Source organism: Carica papaya, chromosome 7 (genome assembly GCF_054855325.1).
Source record: "Carica papaya isolate Zhongbai chromosome 7, ASM5485532v1, whole genome shotgun sequence".
In the NCBI taxonomy this organism is placed as follows: domain Eukaryota; kingdom Viridiplantae; phylum Streptophyta; class Magnoliopsida; order Brassicales; family Caricaceae; genus Carica; species Carica papaya.
In genome coordinates this window covers 3,652,002-3,662,824 of record NC_142315.1, presented here as the reverse complement: position 1 = coordinate 3,662,824, position 10,823 = coordinate 3,652,002, and the positions used below count along the sequence as shown (strand labels likewise).

At 35.5% G+C, this 10,823-nt stretch overlaps 2 protein-coding genes across 6 annotated transcripts; one reads left to right on the top strand and one right to left on the bottom strand.

Annotated features, from left to right (window-relative positions):
• The first annotated feature begins 1,545 nt into the window (after window positions 1–1,545).
• DYL1 (dormancy-associated protein-like 1) lies at window positions 1,546–3,255 on the top strand. 3 transcript variants are annotated; one of them, XR_015813488.1, is made up of 4 exons: window positions 1,712–1,918; window positions 2,243–2,459; window positions 2,692–2,840; window positions 2,972–3,255. XR_015813488.1 is itself a non-coding variant. In XM_022055376.2 (4 exons), exons 1-3 carry the CDS (start codon window positions 1,813–1,815, stop codon window positions 2,756–2,758), a joined length of 390 nt encoding a protein of 129 aa, XP_021911068.1. In that variant the 5' UTR covers window positions 1,712–1,812; the 3' UTR covers window positions 2,759–2,801; window positions 2,972–3,255. The 3 variants fall into 3 exon arrangements, 2 of the variants coding, with proteins under 2 accessions (XP_021911076.1, XP_021911068.1); XM_022055376.2 differs by having other exon boundaries at window positions 2,692–2,801; XM_022055384.2 differs by lacking the exon at window positions 2,692–2,840 and having other exon boundaries at window positions 1,546–1,918.
• A 1,958-nt stretch (window positions 3,256–5,213) lies between these two features.
• On the bottom strand, window positions 5,214–10,323 carry LOC110824942 (E3 ubiquitin-protein ligase). Of its 3 annotated transcripts, none has more exons than XM_022055447.2 (11): window positions 10,164–10,323; window positions 9,938–10,060; window positions 9,754–9,796; window positions 8,283–8,341; window positions 7,514–7,595; window positions 7,167–7,287; window positions 7,043–7,084; window positions 6,327–6,842; window positions 6,029–6,136; window positions 5,731–5,940; window positions 5,214–5,559 (listed from the first exon to the last, which is right to left on the bottom strand). In XM_022055447.2, exons 2-11 carry the CDS (start codon window positions 10,056–10,058, stop codon window positions 5,518–5,520), a joined length of 1,344 nt encoding a protein of 447 aa, XP_021911139.1. In that variant the 5' UTR covers window positions 10,059–10,060; window positions 10,164–10,323; the 3' UTR covers window positions 5,214–5,517. The 3 variants fall into 3 exon arrangements, with proteins under 3 accessions (XP_021911139.1, XP_021911131.1, XP_088064172.1); XM_022055439.2 differs by having other exon boundaries at window positions 9,938–10,063; window positions 10,164–10,322; XM_088208046.1 differs by having other exon boundaries at window positions 6,327–6,821; window positions 9,938–10,063; window positions 10,164–10,322.
• Window positions 10,324–10,823: the final 500 nt, after the last annotated feature.

The window sequence follows — 10,823 nt, the reverse complement described above, 5'->3', positions numbered from 1 at the left end:
ATCACAAAAATTAAATTAAACAAAAGAGAAGATGAACCCTAGCCCGCCAAAAAGGAGAAAAAGAAAAAAAAGAGAAAAGAGAAGCCCAGAAAGCCCAAGCCCACGTGCCTCCAGCCCAGAATCTTGCTTGCGCCAAAACGACGCCATTTAAGACTGTTTAAGAATCAAAGAGCGTGAAACAATGTCCGTTCTCACTCATTAAACGAAACGACGTCGTTTTGACAGAGTGGGGCAAAAGAAGGAAGGCAGCATGGTGGCGCGGGGAATAGGAAAAGAAGGAAGCAGATGCGTAAACACGAAGAGAAGATAAGCTCGGGCGCGATGGCCTTTCTGGTATTCTCAGAGGATTTTCAGTGCCTAGATGTGGATCCAACAGCTTCCCTTTACCTAGAAAAAGGTGGAGCTCGAAGCTGAAAAAGGAGGGAAACCGAATAGATAGTTCACGGGAGAGGTGAGTGGGGATTTCAGAGAGAGAAGAGGCCGAGACTAGGGAGAGAGAGCTTACTAGATTGCACCAAAAATGACGTGTGTCTGAGAGAGGTTGATGAATTTGCCTACCAACCTTTTGTAGACATTCCCAACTTGTGAGTGGTTTCCAAAGGGGTATCAACTGGTTTAGATCCCAACATCTCATACACGGCAAGTAAAATCTATGATATATTTTCTTTAAGATATATGGATGATTTCTATGGATCTTACCACTTCCTTCCTAAGAAGTATATAAGATTTCCTAGCTCTTTAATCTTGAATTCCATAGCAAGAGTTTTGTTCAAATTAATTAGTTATTCTGTGAAATCACCGGTGAACAATTATATCACCAACGTATATTATTAGAATACATAATTTACTGTAGTTTGGTTTCTTTATAAATAGTATATCGTCGACTTAACATTACGAATATCCATGTTGTTGTACTACTCTTGCAAATCTTTTCGAACCAAGTTCGACTTAACATCGAATCCACTTTAGCTGTAACTGAGTTATACTTGGGTTGTGGCTTATTTAGTAGTGAAGAAACATATGGGTCTCTGAGCACGTATTGGTGTAACCGAAGTATTGATGTTGGAGTTACACTCTCATTTTTATGGGGTGGAAGGACTCGAGATTTTACCGTAACAGAGGGAGGGGGGGGACATGGATACTTGGACAATTGATAGATAGAGTGCCTCCGAGGTTGATGTGGTATGCTCTTAGGAAAATTTTGACGACGATGCATGCTTGAATTAATTAAAGTTAATTATTATAATTAAGGTTAAGATAAATGCAAATTACAATAAAATCTGCACTAATAAAAGAACGAACGTCATATGACGAAAGCACGGGACCCACCTGTCATTATGAGAGGTCCTGTCTGCCGGTCTCTGTGGCCCCCACATTGCTACAATAGAACAGGACAAATATCTGCAAAATTATTGTACACATGTCCAGCAACCCGCCACCTACTCTTTCCGGATCTTGTGTGGGAGATATTACTCCGCGGGTCCCACCATTTGCGAGGTCCTCATCCTTATCCGTCGAAATTCTGGGCTCGTCTATTGCCACTCCTTATTTCACTATTTCCACTCCTTAGAGAAACAATTTTTTTTAACTATTTCCACTCATTGAACCAATTTGGAAGTAGCAAAAATTATTGTTTTGAGGGGGGTGAAAAATTAATAGTTATTCTTAGGACACTATTGGGATATTTAAGCCCACCGACTTCTATATATACACCCACAATCCGGGTGTAGGTAGAGCTGCGTTTCCTTCATGTACCCCAGAGTGATCTAAAAGAAGAAAAGAGGAGAAAGTAGGGAAGAAAACGGAGGGAAAATGGTTCTGCTGGAGAAGCTTTGGGACGACGTCGTAGCAGGGCCCCAACCTGATCGTGGCCTTGGAAAACTTAGAAAGATCTCTACTAAACCCTTGAACATCAAAGGTAATCGCATATGTTTCAGTCACACATGAAGATAAACAAGTATGAATTGCACATACCCATCTCCTTATAAATCCATATGTATAAACGTCAAGGACCATGAATAAAGTTTTAATTTTTGAAAGGTTTACGAATACCAAGTTTCAATCTTTAATCAGCCAAGAGATTATTAGGATCGGAGGTGATCTCACCTGGGATAATCGATATACCAGCTAGACCCCTGTAACATACGTGTATAAATAAATTTTTGTACAAGTATATGCCCTATGGGTGTGTTTATGTTCTTAAAAGAGTATTTGTAACGTGTAAAAGTTGAATCTTTTCTAGATGTGGAAGGAGAAGGAAGCAAGTTCCAGAGATCGATGTCGATGCCAACTAGCCCAGGTACTCCGGCGACGCCGGTCACACCCACGACGCCGGCGACGGCGCGTAAAGATAACGTCTGGAGAAGCGTATTCCACCCCGGCAGCAACCTTGCCACCAAGAAAATTGGTGGTGAGATGTTCGACAAGCCACAGCCTAATTCCCCTACTGTGTATGACTGGTATGAAACTCTTTTCCCGGTCGCATGCTTGGTAGTCACTCACGCCCTCATAGTGATATTTTACACTGGTTTTTACACACACCAAATATTTTTTTTTTTCGCTTATTTATGATTTTATTATTATTTATAATATTTTTAAAAAGAACAAAGAAATTAAAATTGTTAAAGCTTGTAAGGCTCAGGGGGTTTTCTTTTCCTTTTCAACTTTTTTTTTTCCATCCTGTTTTCCCAGCAACCAAACGGATGCTCAAAGAAGGAAGGAAAACGTGATGCTGTCTTTAATCGGCGCGTGGAAATAAATATTTTTTTGGGAGTAAAAACACTTTGTACACAAATCACTCGGTATAGCATATAGATCAGCGAAATCTGTCCGTCCAATAGGTTTCATCGTTGACTTTCTTTGTTTGGTTAAGTGATTTAATCTTGATCTTGAATCGTACGGCTGTGATCTGGTTGATGGGCTAGACACACACAGTGATCTCACGGTGTTCGTTGTATGTGAAATGATACAGGCTCTACAGCGGGGAGACGAGGAGCAAGCATCGTTGAGGGTGATGTTAGGGTGACCCATGGGTGCATGTAAATAGCATCTTTTCCTTTTCCTTCTAGTGTCAGAGGGGTTTTAATTAGTAGTTTAATTAAAACTAATTAAATAAGCTTTGTTCGTGGGTGATTATGTTAATTAATGTAATGTGTATGTATGGTTTTTGGGTGTGGGGTCCCTCTTTCTCTGGGCACTTGAGAAAGTGATAACCATGTTTATATATGCTTTAATTATTAAGAAATTTTTAAATAATCACTGTCATAATTGCATTGATTTATGTAATTTGATTACTTTAATTTTGTGTTTATCTCTTTTTAAGGTTTTCTCAACAAGATTCAATTTATTAATTCAGATAATATGATAAGATTATTTAATTGAGGTAGTAAAGTTTTGAATGGAACAATTTTTTTGAGATGGGTAATTAAATTACTCCTTTCTGTATATTTTATATCCAAATGTTTGATTTGACCTTTAATTTATGTAATAAGAATTATCGTACAGTAATTACATATATAAAATTATCTATATAATAAAATGTGGGTTTTATTTATTTGTAGAGATGTAAAAATTATCTTTTTCTTTTATATAAAAATATAACTATTTACGCTATGATTGGCCTACCAGTCACTGTGTATTATGTGATTGGTAGGTAATTATTTACGTTAATTATTAAAAAAAAAGAGTAATTATACATACTAATCCGTTCTTAACTGGTCTGATTTATTTTAAGTTTTGGCTTTTTTTGAATTTAATCTGAATATTTAATTTTATATTAAAATGCATATTTAATCTTTATATTATTCAAGGCAGTGATTATTTTGATTTTACATTAAACTAGTTTTTTATTGTTAGTGTTATTAATTGAACATTGATTCTTTATTTTTGTTCGTAATTTTTGACATATTGAATATCTTAAAAAATAAAATTAGTTTCGTTTTATTCCTATTTTTAATTTCTATTTTTTTAAACATAAGAAATAATAAAATAAATTTACCCAAGTAAAGACATTTTACACCAACGTCTATTTTAATTTAATTTAATTTAATTTTTTTTAATAAATATAACGTACATTTTGATCCGTAGTTTAAGATCAAAGCAAGAAAAAGAAAAGTAAAAACATATAAAAAATAATTTTTCGAATAAACATAAAGAAATGTGTTCTTTATGCAATTAATCTGAACTTGTGAAAGAATGTATACCATCATTTTGTGTTTGGGAAAAAGGAAGGTGAGAGAAAATGAGAGAAAATTTTTGGAGAAAAAAGTGAAATCTACTTTATTTTTAACATTTTTAAAATAATTTAAATACTATTCCAAGTATATAATATCACATTATAATGTTTAAATTAAAAAATTAATTACCTAAGTAATACGTTACGTGTTAAATTAATAACACAAATATCGATATTAATGATACTAGTAGTTATTAACGAGAAAATTCGACAAACTTTAAGGACATAAATATTACTCTGAAGTGTAAAATTTCCATGTACATACAGTGCTTTCTTTTAACTCATCCATCTTCAATCTTATCATAACTTTTAGGAATCTAAAAAGCCAAAAAAAAAAAGAAGCTAAATTAAAGGCAACATATCTGTCAGTATCCCAACTTTGGTGATTATGAGTATTGGAGACAGAAAGCATTATCTACAACACATGCAATATCAACTTCTCTATAGTCTCCACAGCATGGAGATGAGATTCTGCAGATTTCAGTAAAAAAACTACTCTATCCCTCCGGTTCGAAATTACTCGAACCCTCCGATCCCAATAAAGCATATCTAGTTCTCTCCATTTATGGCATCCGTATTCATTTTGTATGTTCTTTTCTAGTGACAGTAACCATAATAAGAGGTGCACGATCTAGTTTCTTCACTACCTTTCGACAAAACATGTCGAGCATTTTTAAACCACCAATTCACTGTTTATTTGCTCATAAGTAACATGATAGTATATCGGTATACACAAACATTTTTCTATTCTAGATAAAAAATCAAAGAGGATATATTCATCATCAATCCTTAAAACAATTAGAAAAATGCAATTGCATCTTTCCTTAATTTCTCACCAATATTTGGTGATAAATTTATCACTTACACAGTTGAAATGGAAAGGCAGCAATATTCATAACCATATTGCTTTCTCTGCTGCTCAGATGTTATAAAATGGCCATAGAAAAAGAAAAAGAATAGAAAAAACAAACAGCAATAATTAAGCAATAACACCACAAAATTAAACCCAAATAATCAATTCCCAGCTGTTTAATAAAAAACTGAAAAGAAGTTGCATCAATCATCCATTTTCCTACAATCAAACATGCCCTATCTTTCTGTGTCTATTTCTGTAATCTCTCCTTTTGTCCCTGTATGAGAAACTGCATTCTAGAGCATGGAAACTAAAAAGATTTAAAAGCCTATCTGAGTTTCTGTGAACTAAGTATATGTTTATATGAACTTTCCTTCTTCAGAGACACCATGAAACAGCTCAACAGAGAGAGCCAGCGATGAATTTGTCACTACCATTTTGAGTTCCAAAACTTCTTCTGATACGCGAGCAGCTGAGACGACAAAAAAACAAGAAGATCAATAATGGAATTTTTTTTTTCTTCAAAAGCGAATAAAATAGAGATTGAATAATATGTGTGTGTCTTCATTCCTCTACTGACTATTTTCAGTAGTGAACAAACAAGAGACTAGCATTGATGCCAATGCAGGAAAAAAGAGCTCACCAGATAGCCATGGCTGAAGTTTTGTGTTGTAAGTCCTGCCAATGTTTCTCCTTCATCTAAAACTTGCAACTTATCTTTGCATGGATCAATTACACTGGACTTAGAAATCTGGTCATTCAAGAGGGTTGAAGGGTTGACATTGGATCGCAGCTCTTTCACCAAGTAAATCTCAATTTCATCAGCTCGCGATTCAGTTTTGCCAGCTACATACTAAACATAATGGGGGAGTTTCAGATCAATTTCAGTAAGACTGATAGCAGCTCTAAAAATGAAACAATTAGACAAGAAAACAAATCACCTGGCAAAGCTGCCCCACTGACAAACTAGGCCTACACCACAAGTAGGGCCGCTCCAGATTGGGTATTCTTTCTTCATCGAAAGAGACAAGCATGAAGTGGATATCCAGCTGAAATGATACAACAAACGTTAATCATTACAATTTATCACAAAAAGAGAGCTGATGCAGCAGAGGTAATCCATGACAATAATGATAGGCTCAACTCTCAATGTCCAATAAAGAAATTGGTTTTGGATCAAGAAGCACACGATTCTATCTCATAACAGAGTTCAAAACAGCAAAGAAGGATAAGCTTTACCTCATCATCTTTCTCTTCTAAGTTCTGAAGATGATCTACCAACCTAGAAATGCGGCTACCCCGGGGATTCTTACCATTGCCACCATTCAAACTGCCATACCGAGTGTGACTCCGCATACCACCCCCACCCCAAGCTAACATTTCTGAGGGACCAAGAAGCCCAACAGATGAACCCAGGGATTCTCTGATCATTTCAGAACCATTTTCATCACCACCTCCATCTGCACAAGCACCTGCAGAAGACTGCGCTCCTCCTAATCTTTTGCTTCTTTTAGGTATAACTTCTGTGCCGCGCTCGTCGGCAGAAGATGAGTTTTTCTCTCCATCTCCATCTGCATCTTCATTTTCATCAGATCCCTGGAGTTCTGTTTGGTGGTTTCTCCTGCCCCTCAAAGGAATATCTCGAAAGCGACTATGTGATCTCCTCACAACTGCAGCTGCTGCAGATTTTGCTGATCGCTTCCTACCAATAGCTTCAGATTGCCGCTTCAAAGTCTGGGAAATAGATGCTTGTATCTGTCCCCATGAGAACAGGATCCAATTTCATCGAAAACATGAGCCTAACTTCTTTAGGAACTGAAGTTATTAGCTCTCAGAAAAAATGCATGCGAATGTCCTTCCTTATTTTTACTTCCTTTTTTATATGCTAATAAATATATAAACAAAAGCATGCCTGTTTGGTTGTGAACCCAAAAAAGAAAGTGGCAATAACTTACCTGCTTGTTGCGAGCCTTCTCTTCCTCATGCAAAGCTAATTCCTAAACCAGGGAGATTAACGATGAATGTTCCAGAATTTCATTATCATACAGTAATTTTTATGCAATAAATGATCAAAAGTACCTCTTCTTCATACTTGTCAATGTCTGGATATAGAGCTGCAATCAGGGCATCATACTTTGGATCATCTCTTAAAGAACGACGACTAGCACAGTGGGTACGGCAAGCAGGACATTCATTGTTCCTAAAGTGACTCCCCACAAAATGAAATAGATAAATAGATAAACAAGGGCACTTTTTAAATGAATAAGTCAACAAGTATTTATTGTCAATAGAGCAGTTTTATGCTCAGATAACCATAGCATTAAACTGAACGAATATCTAAAATCTAAAAGCTGGAATGGATTATCTTATCTGTCTTTTCGAGTCAATCAAGAGTGATACAAATATTGATGGTAGTTTAAACTTACCCAAGCCGCATCGACTTGTCAATGCATTCCCTGCAGAAGCGATGAAGGCATTCCATTACAGTTCTGGTCTTCCGGATGATACCTAGACCATAAACCAAAAACGAATCAGTGCCTTCTTCATAATTTAGCAGAAAGAGATCAGTGTGTATGGGCAAGGAGACCACATCCAAGAGAGCTCATATCCTCTTCATCAAGCAAAAATCAAATGAAACAACCATGTTGATAGCTAAGATTCCCTATATCCAGTTACTACAATCTCAGCAATAAAACCTTTGGAAGAAAACAAAGGCTCCAAACATCTTCTTTTTTTTTTAAATAAAAAATATAGTATTAAGAAACACTAAGGGGATGCAACCCTTATACAAAAGCTTTACGAGTCTATCAATTCATAATATGATTTTCTGAAAATTTTAATCATAAATATGACACTAGAATAATTCAATCTGGATGAACAATATTTGAGAGTCACATAGCAACTTAGACTGTTTTGAGACAAATAATGATGCCAAGGAATTGACATTGCTTGTTTTCAGATATACCATCAACTGTCAGAGAAACTCTCGCGTTCAGTGGTTTGGCTTATATGTTATGCCAAATAGGAGGATATGTACGTTAATTTGTACGAACACATACTCATATATGGGAAAAACTGTATTTATTTCCTAAAAAAAGTCATCTGAACATACTATAACATTCTAAAAGCACACATAACAGATAAAGATATTTAATGCTACGCAAAAGATGTAAAAAAGAAATCCCAAAAGCATACCTAGACAGATTGGGCATTGAACTTCCTTCCGTAATTCAGATAGTTTTACTAAAACATATCTGCAAACGAACACAAGAAAAGTAAATGTGTTATCTTAATCAGCTATTTAAACATAAATCTGTTATCTTAACTTTTTGCTTCTCTTTTTATACACATGTTCTGATATTGAAATTTATTTAAAGAAATGGATAAATTTTATAAGACTTGTAAAAACTCTTCAAGTTAGACACCCCCTGTTCCAGCCAGAAAAGAAAATAGAAAAACAAATAATGGAAGACACCTTTCAAATACTTAAGTTCTGACTGCTGGCCTAATTACAATGCATATTGCATCGGGTGGAAGAAAAGCAGTACGTTTGTCCAGCAAATCAGTAAATGGTGCCTCGGAACAATAAATCTCAGTAACAAATAACTCATAGAAATTGCTCTCACTACTCTATTCTAGACTCAAAGAAAAAAGAAACAAAAGGTTTATAAAGAAGTTGCCTACCATTCCACCAATCAGATTACTGTACAAGGAGATATATACTATATATCAGATTAACGTACAAGGAGGTATAGATTAGATATCAAATTGTTCTATCAAAAAGACTAAATATCAGATTTACATACAAGGAGGTATATACTATATACCTTTGTTACAACGAGTAACATACCAAAACTAAAGCATAGAAGCAGTCAACAGAAAATTATACAAAACCTCTTCAAACACATGGCAGAAATCAAAGCATCTAAAAACATGGTATCATAATTAACACCCGCTCAGCAAATAGGAACTTGGAGAACTGGTTTGTTGTGGAAAAGTGTAATACACGTTTATCATTAAAGTTATAGAAAATCTGAAGCTAAATAGTGGCTTTCGTTTGAGACATGCGTATCAAATATAAACATGGATTAGGGTGAACTATATACCCGAATAACATCAATGCATAAAAGGACATACTTGTAACCTTAGTCAATCATAATACAGATGCAAGGTAAACACTTGTGATTAAACACTTCTGCATTATGCATCATTATAGAAAACCGCATGCTGATTTCAGTAGCTTAAGTCAATCTGAAAACTAAGCCGCAATCGATAAGCATACACAGGAAGCAACATGAAACCAACTCTCATGCACGAACACACCAATTCGAGTCAAAAGGAGAATAACCCACGAGACTCGAAACAAAGCCCGACCGAGTTTCATCAAACACCAACATGAACAAAGCAAGTAAAGAAATACCCATTGGAAATAACCAGAGAAGTCAACAAACACACATATCGCATAACAGCTAAAACTATTACTAGCAGGACCCATGTAGCAGTTTCCTCTAAAATGCTCATAAAAAAACAAAACCATCGAGTAGGAGTCCATGCAGATCCCAAAATCAAACCGGGCATTAACCCATCAAACACCAGAACAATATCTAATCGACAAAATACACCGAATCAAAAACGACAAAGAAAGCAGAGAAGGAGAAGAGCTTACTCCTCTTTCTCTCCATCACTAGAAAGCGGGCTCCGATCGGATTCTGAGAAAGCAAACAATAGAAAACAACAATCAAATCAACGAAAAAAAAGAAGAAGGAAGTACAACGAAACAAGAATCTGCTCTCTCCTTTTTGACCGTTGAAAAATCCGAAGTGGATAAACGGGTGGTGTACGATACGTACCATTAGCTGCATCGCCTTCTTCTCCAGGCGAATGCTGGTCATGATCGTTGCTGATATCGTGCTGGTCAAGATCGTCGTCGTTGTCATGGGTCTCGTCTGCGGAGCGCTTCTGGGCTGGCATTGCTTCTTTTTTCATTCAAAGGAAAAACAAACACAATCATGAGAAACACGATATTAATACTCGGAATCCCAAATAAGAATTTAATGAAAGTAGTGTTGGACTTACAGAGAGTAATGATTTCAGAGAAGAGAGGAGGAAGAAGGTGGTGAAATACTTGGCTCGACCTCTCTTCGTTTCTGTGTTTTCTCGCGTATATAAAGGCGGATGGGTAGAGGAGGAGGCTTAAGAGGCCTGTGGGTTACGGCCTTACCGACTTTGTACATACATGGAAAATGTGTATGCTACCTCAGATACATATGTATACACCTAGATTCTGTGTATACAGCCCTGTATATCTATCCATCCTGATATTATCTACCATGTATGAAATGTACCTTAATCCTGGTATTAATGTTCGCCTTTAATGCAGATATTATAACATAAATAGTTTTAGGTTATTATATTACTAATTCTCATTTGTTTGATTAAATTTACATTAATCTTTTATTATTTTTAGTTAATTATATTGTTGGTTTTACCTATTTTTGTTGATATTATAATAAAATTATATTAATATATTGAGATAAATAAATAAATAAATAAAATAAAAGGAGTATGGTAACTAATAACGAATTTGGTAAGGGGTAAATAGCCAATGAATGAATGCTAAAGTTCGTACGACCCGGCAGTCCACTGTAATGGCCCATCGTTGGCTATGGTGAATTGAAATTAGGTATTAGATATATATATATATATATTTTTTTTCAATTAAAATGTGATATAAAT

Coding starts and splice junctions, on each gene's coding strand:
- DYL1 (XM_022055376.2), top strand. CDS start 1,813: ATGGTTCTGCTGGAGAAGCTTTGGGACGACGTCGTAGCAGGGCCCCAA. Junction 1,919..2,242: donor TAAACCCTTGAACATCAAAG/GTAATCGCATAT, acceptor AATCTTTTCTAG/ATGTGGAAGGAGAAGGAAGC. Junction 2,460..2,691: donor TCCCCTACTGTGTATGACTG/GTATGAAACTCT, acceptor CTGTTTTCCCAG/CAACCAAACGGATGCTCAAA.
- LOC110824942 (XM_022055447.2), bottom strand. CDS start 10,058: ATGCCAGCCCAGAAGCGCTCCGCAGACGAGACCCATGACAACGACGAC. Junction 7,596..8,282: donor TCAATGCCCAATCTGTCTAG/GTATGCTTTTGG, acceptor TTTATGGTCTAG/GTATCATCCGGAAGACCAGA. Junction 7,085..7,166: donor TTGACAAGTATGAAGAAGAG/GTACTTTTGATC, acceptor TCCCTGGTTTAG/GAATTAGCTTTGCATGAGGA.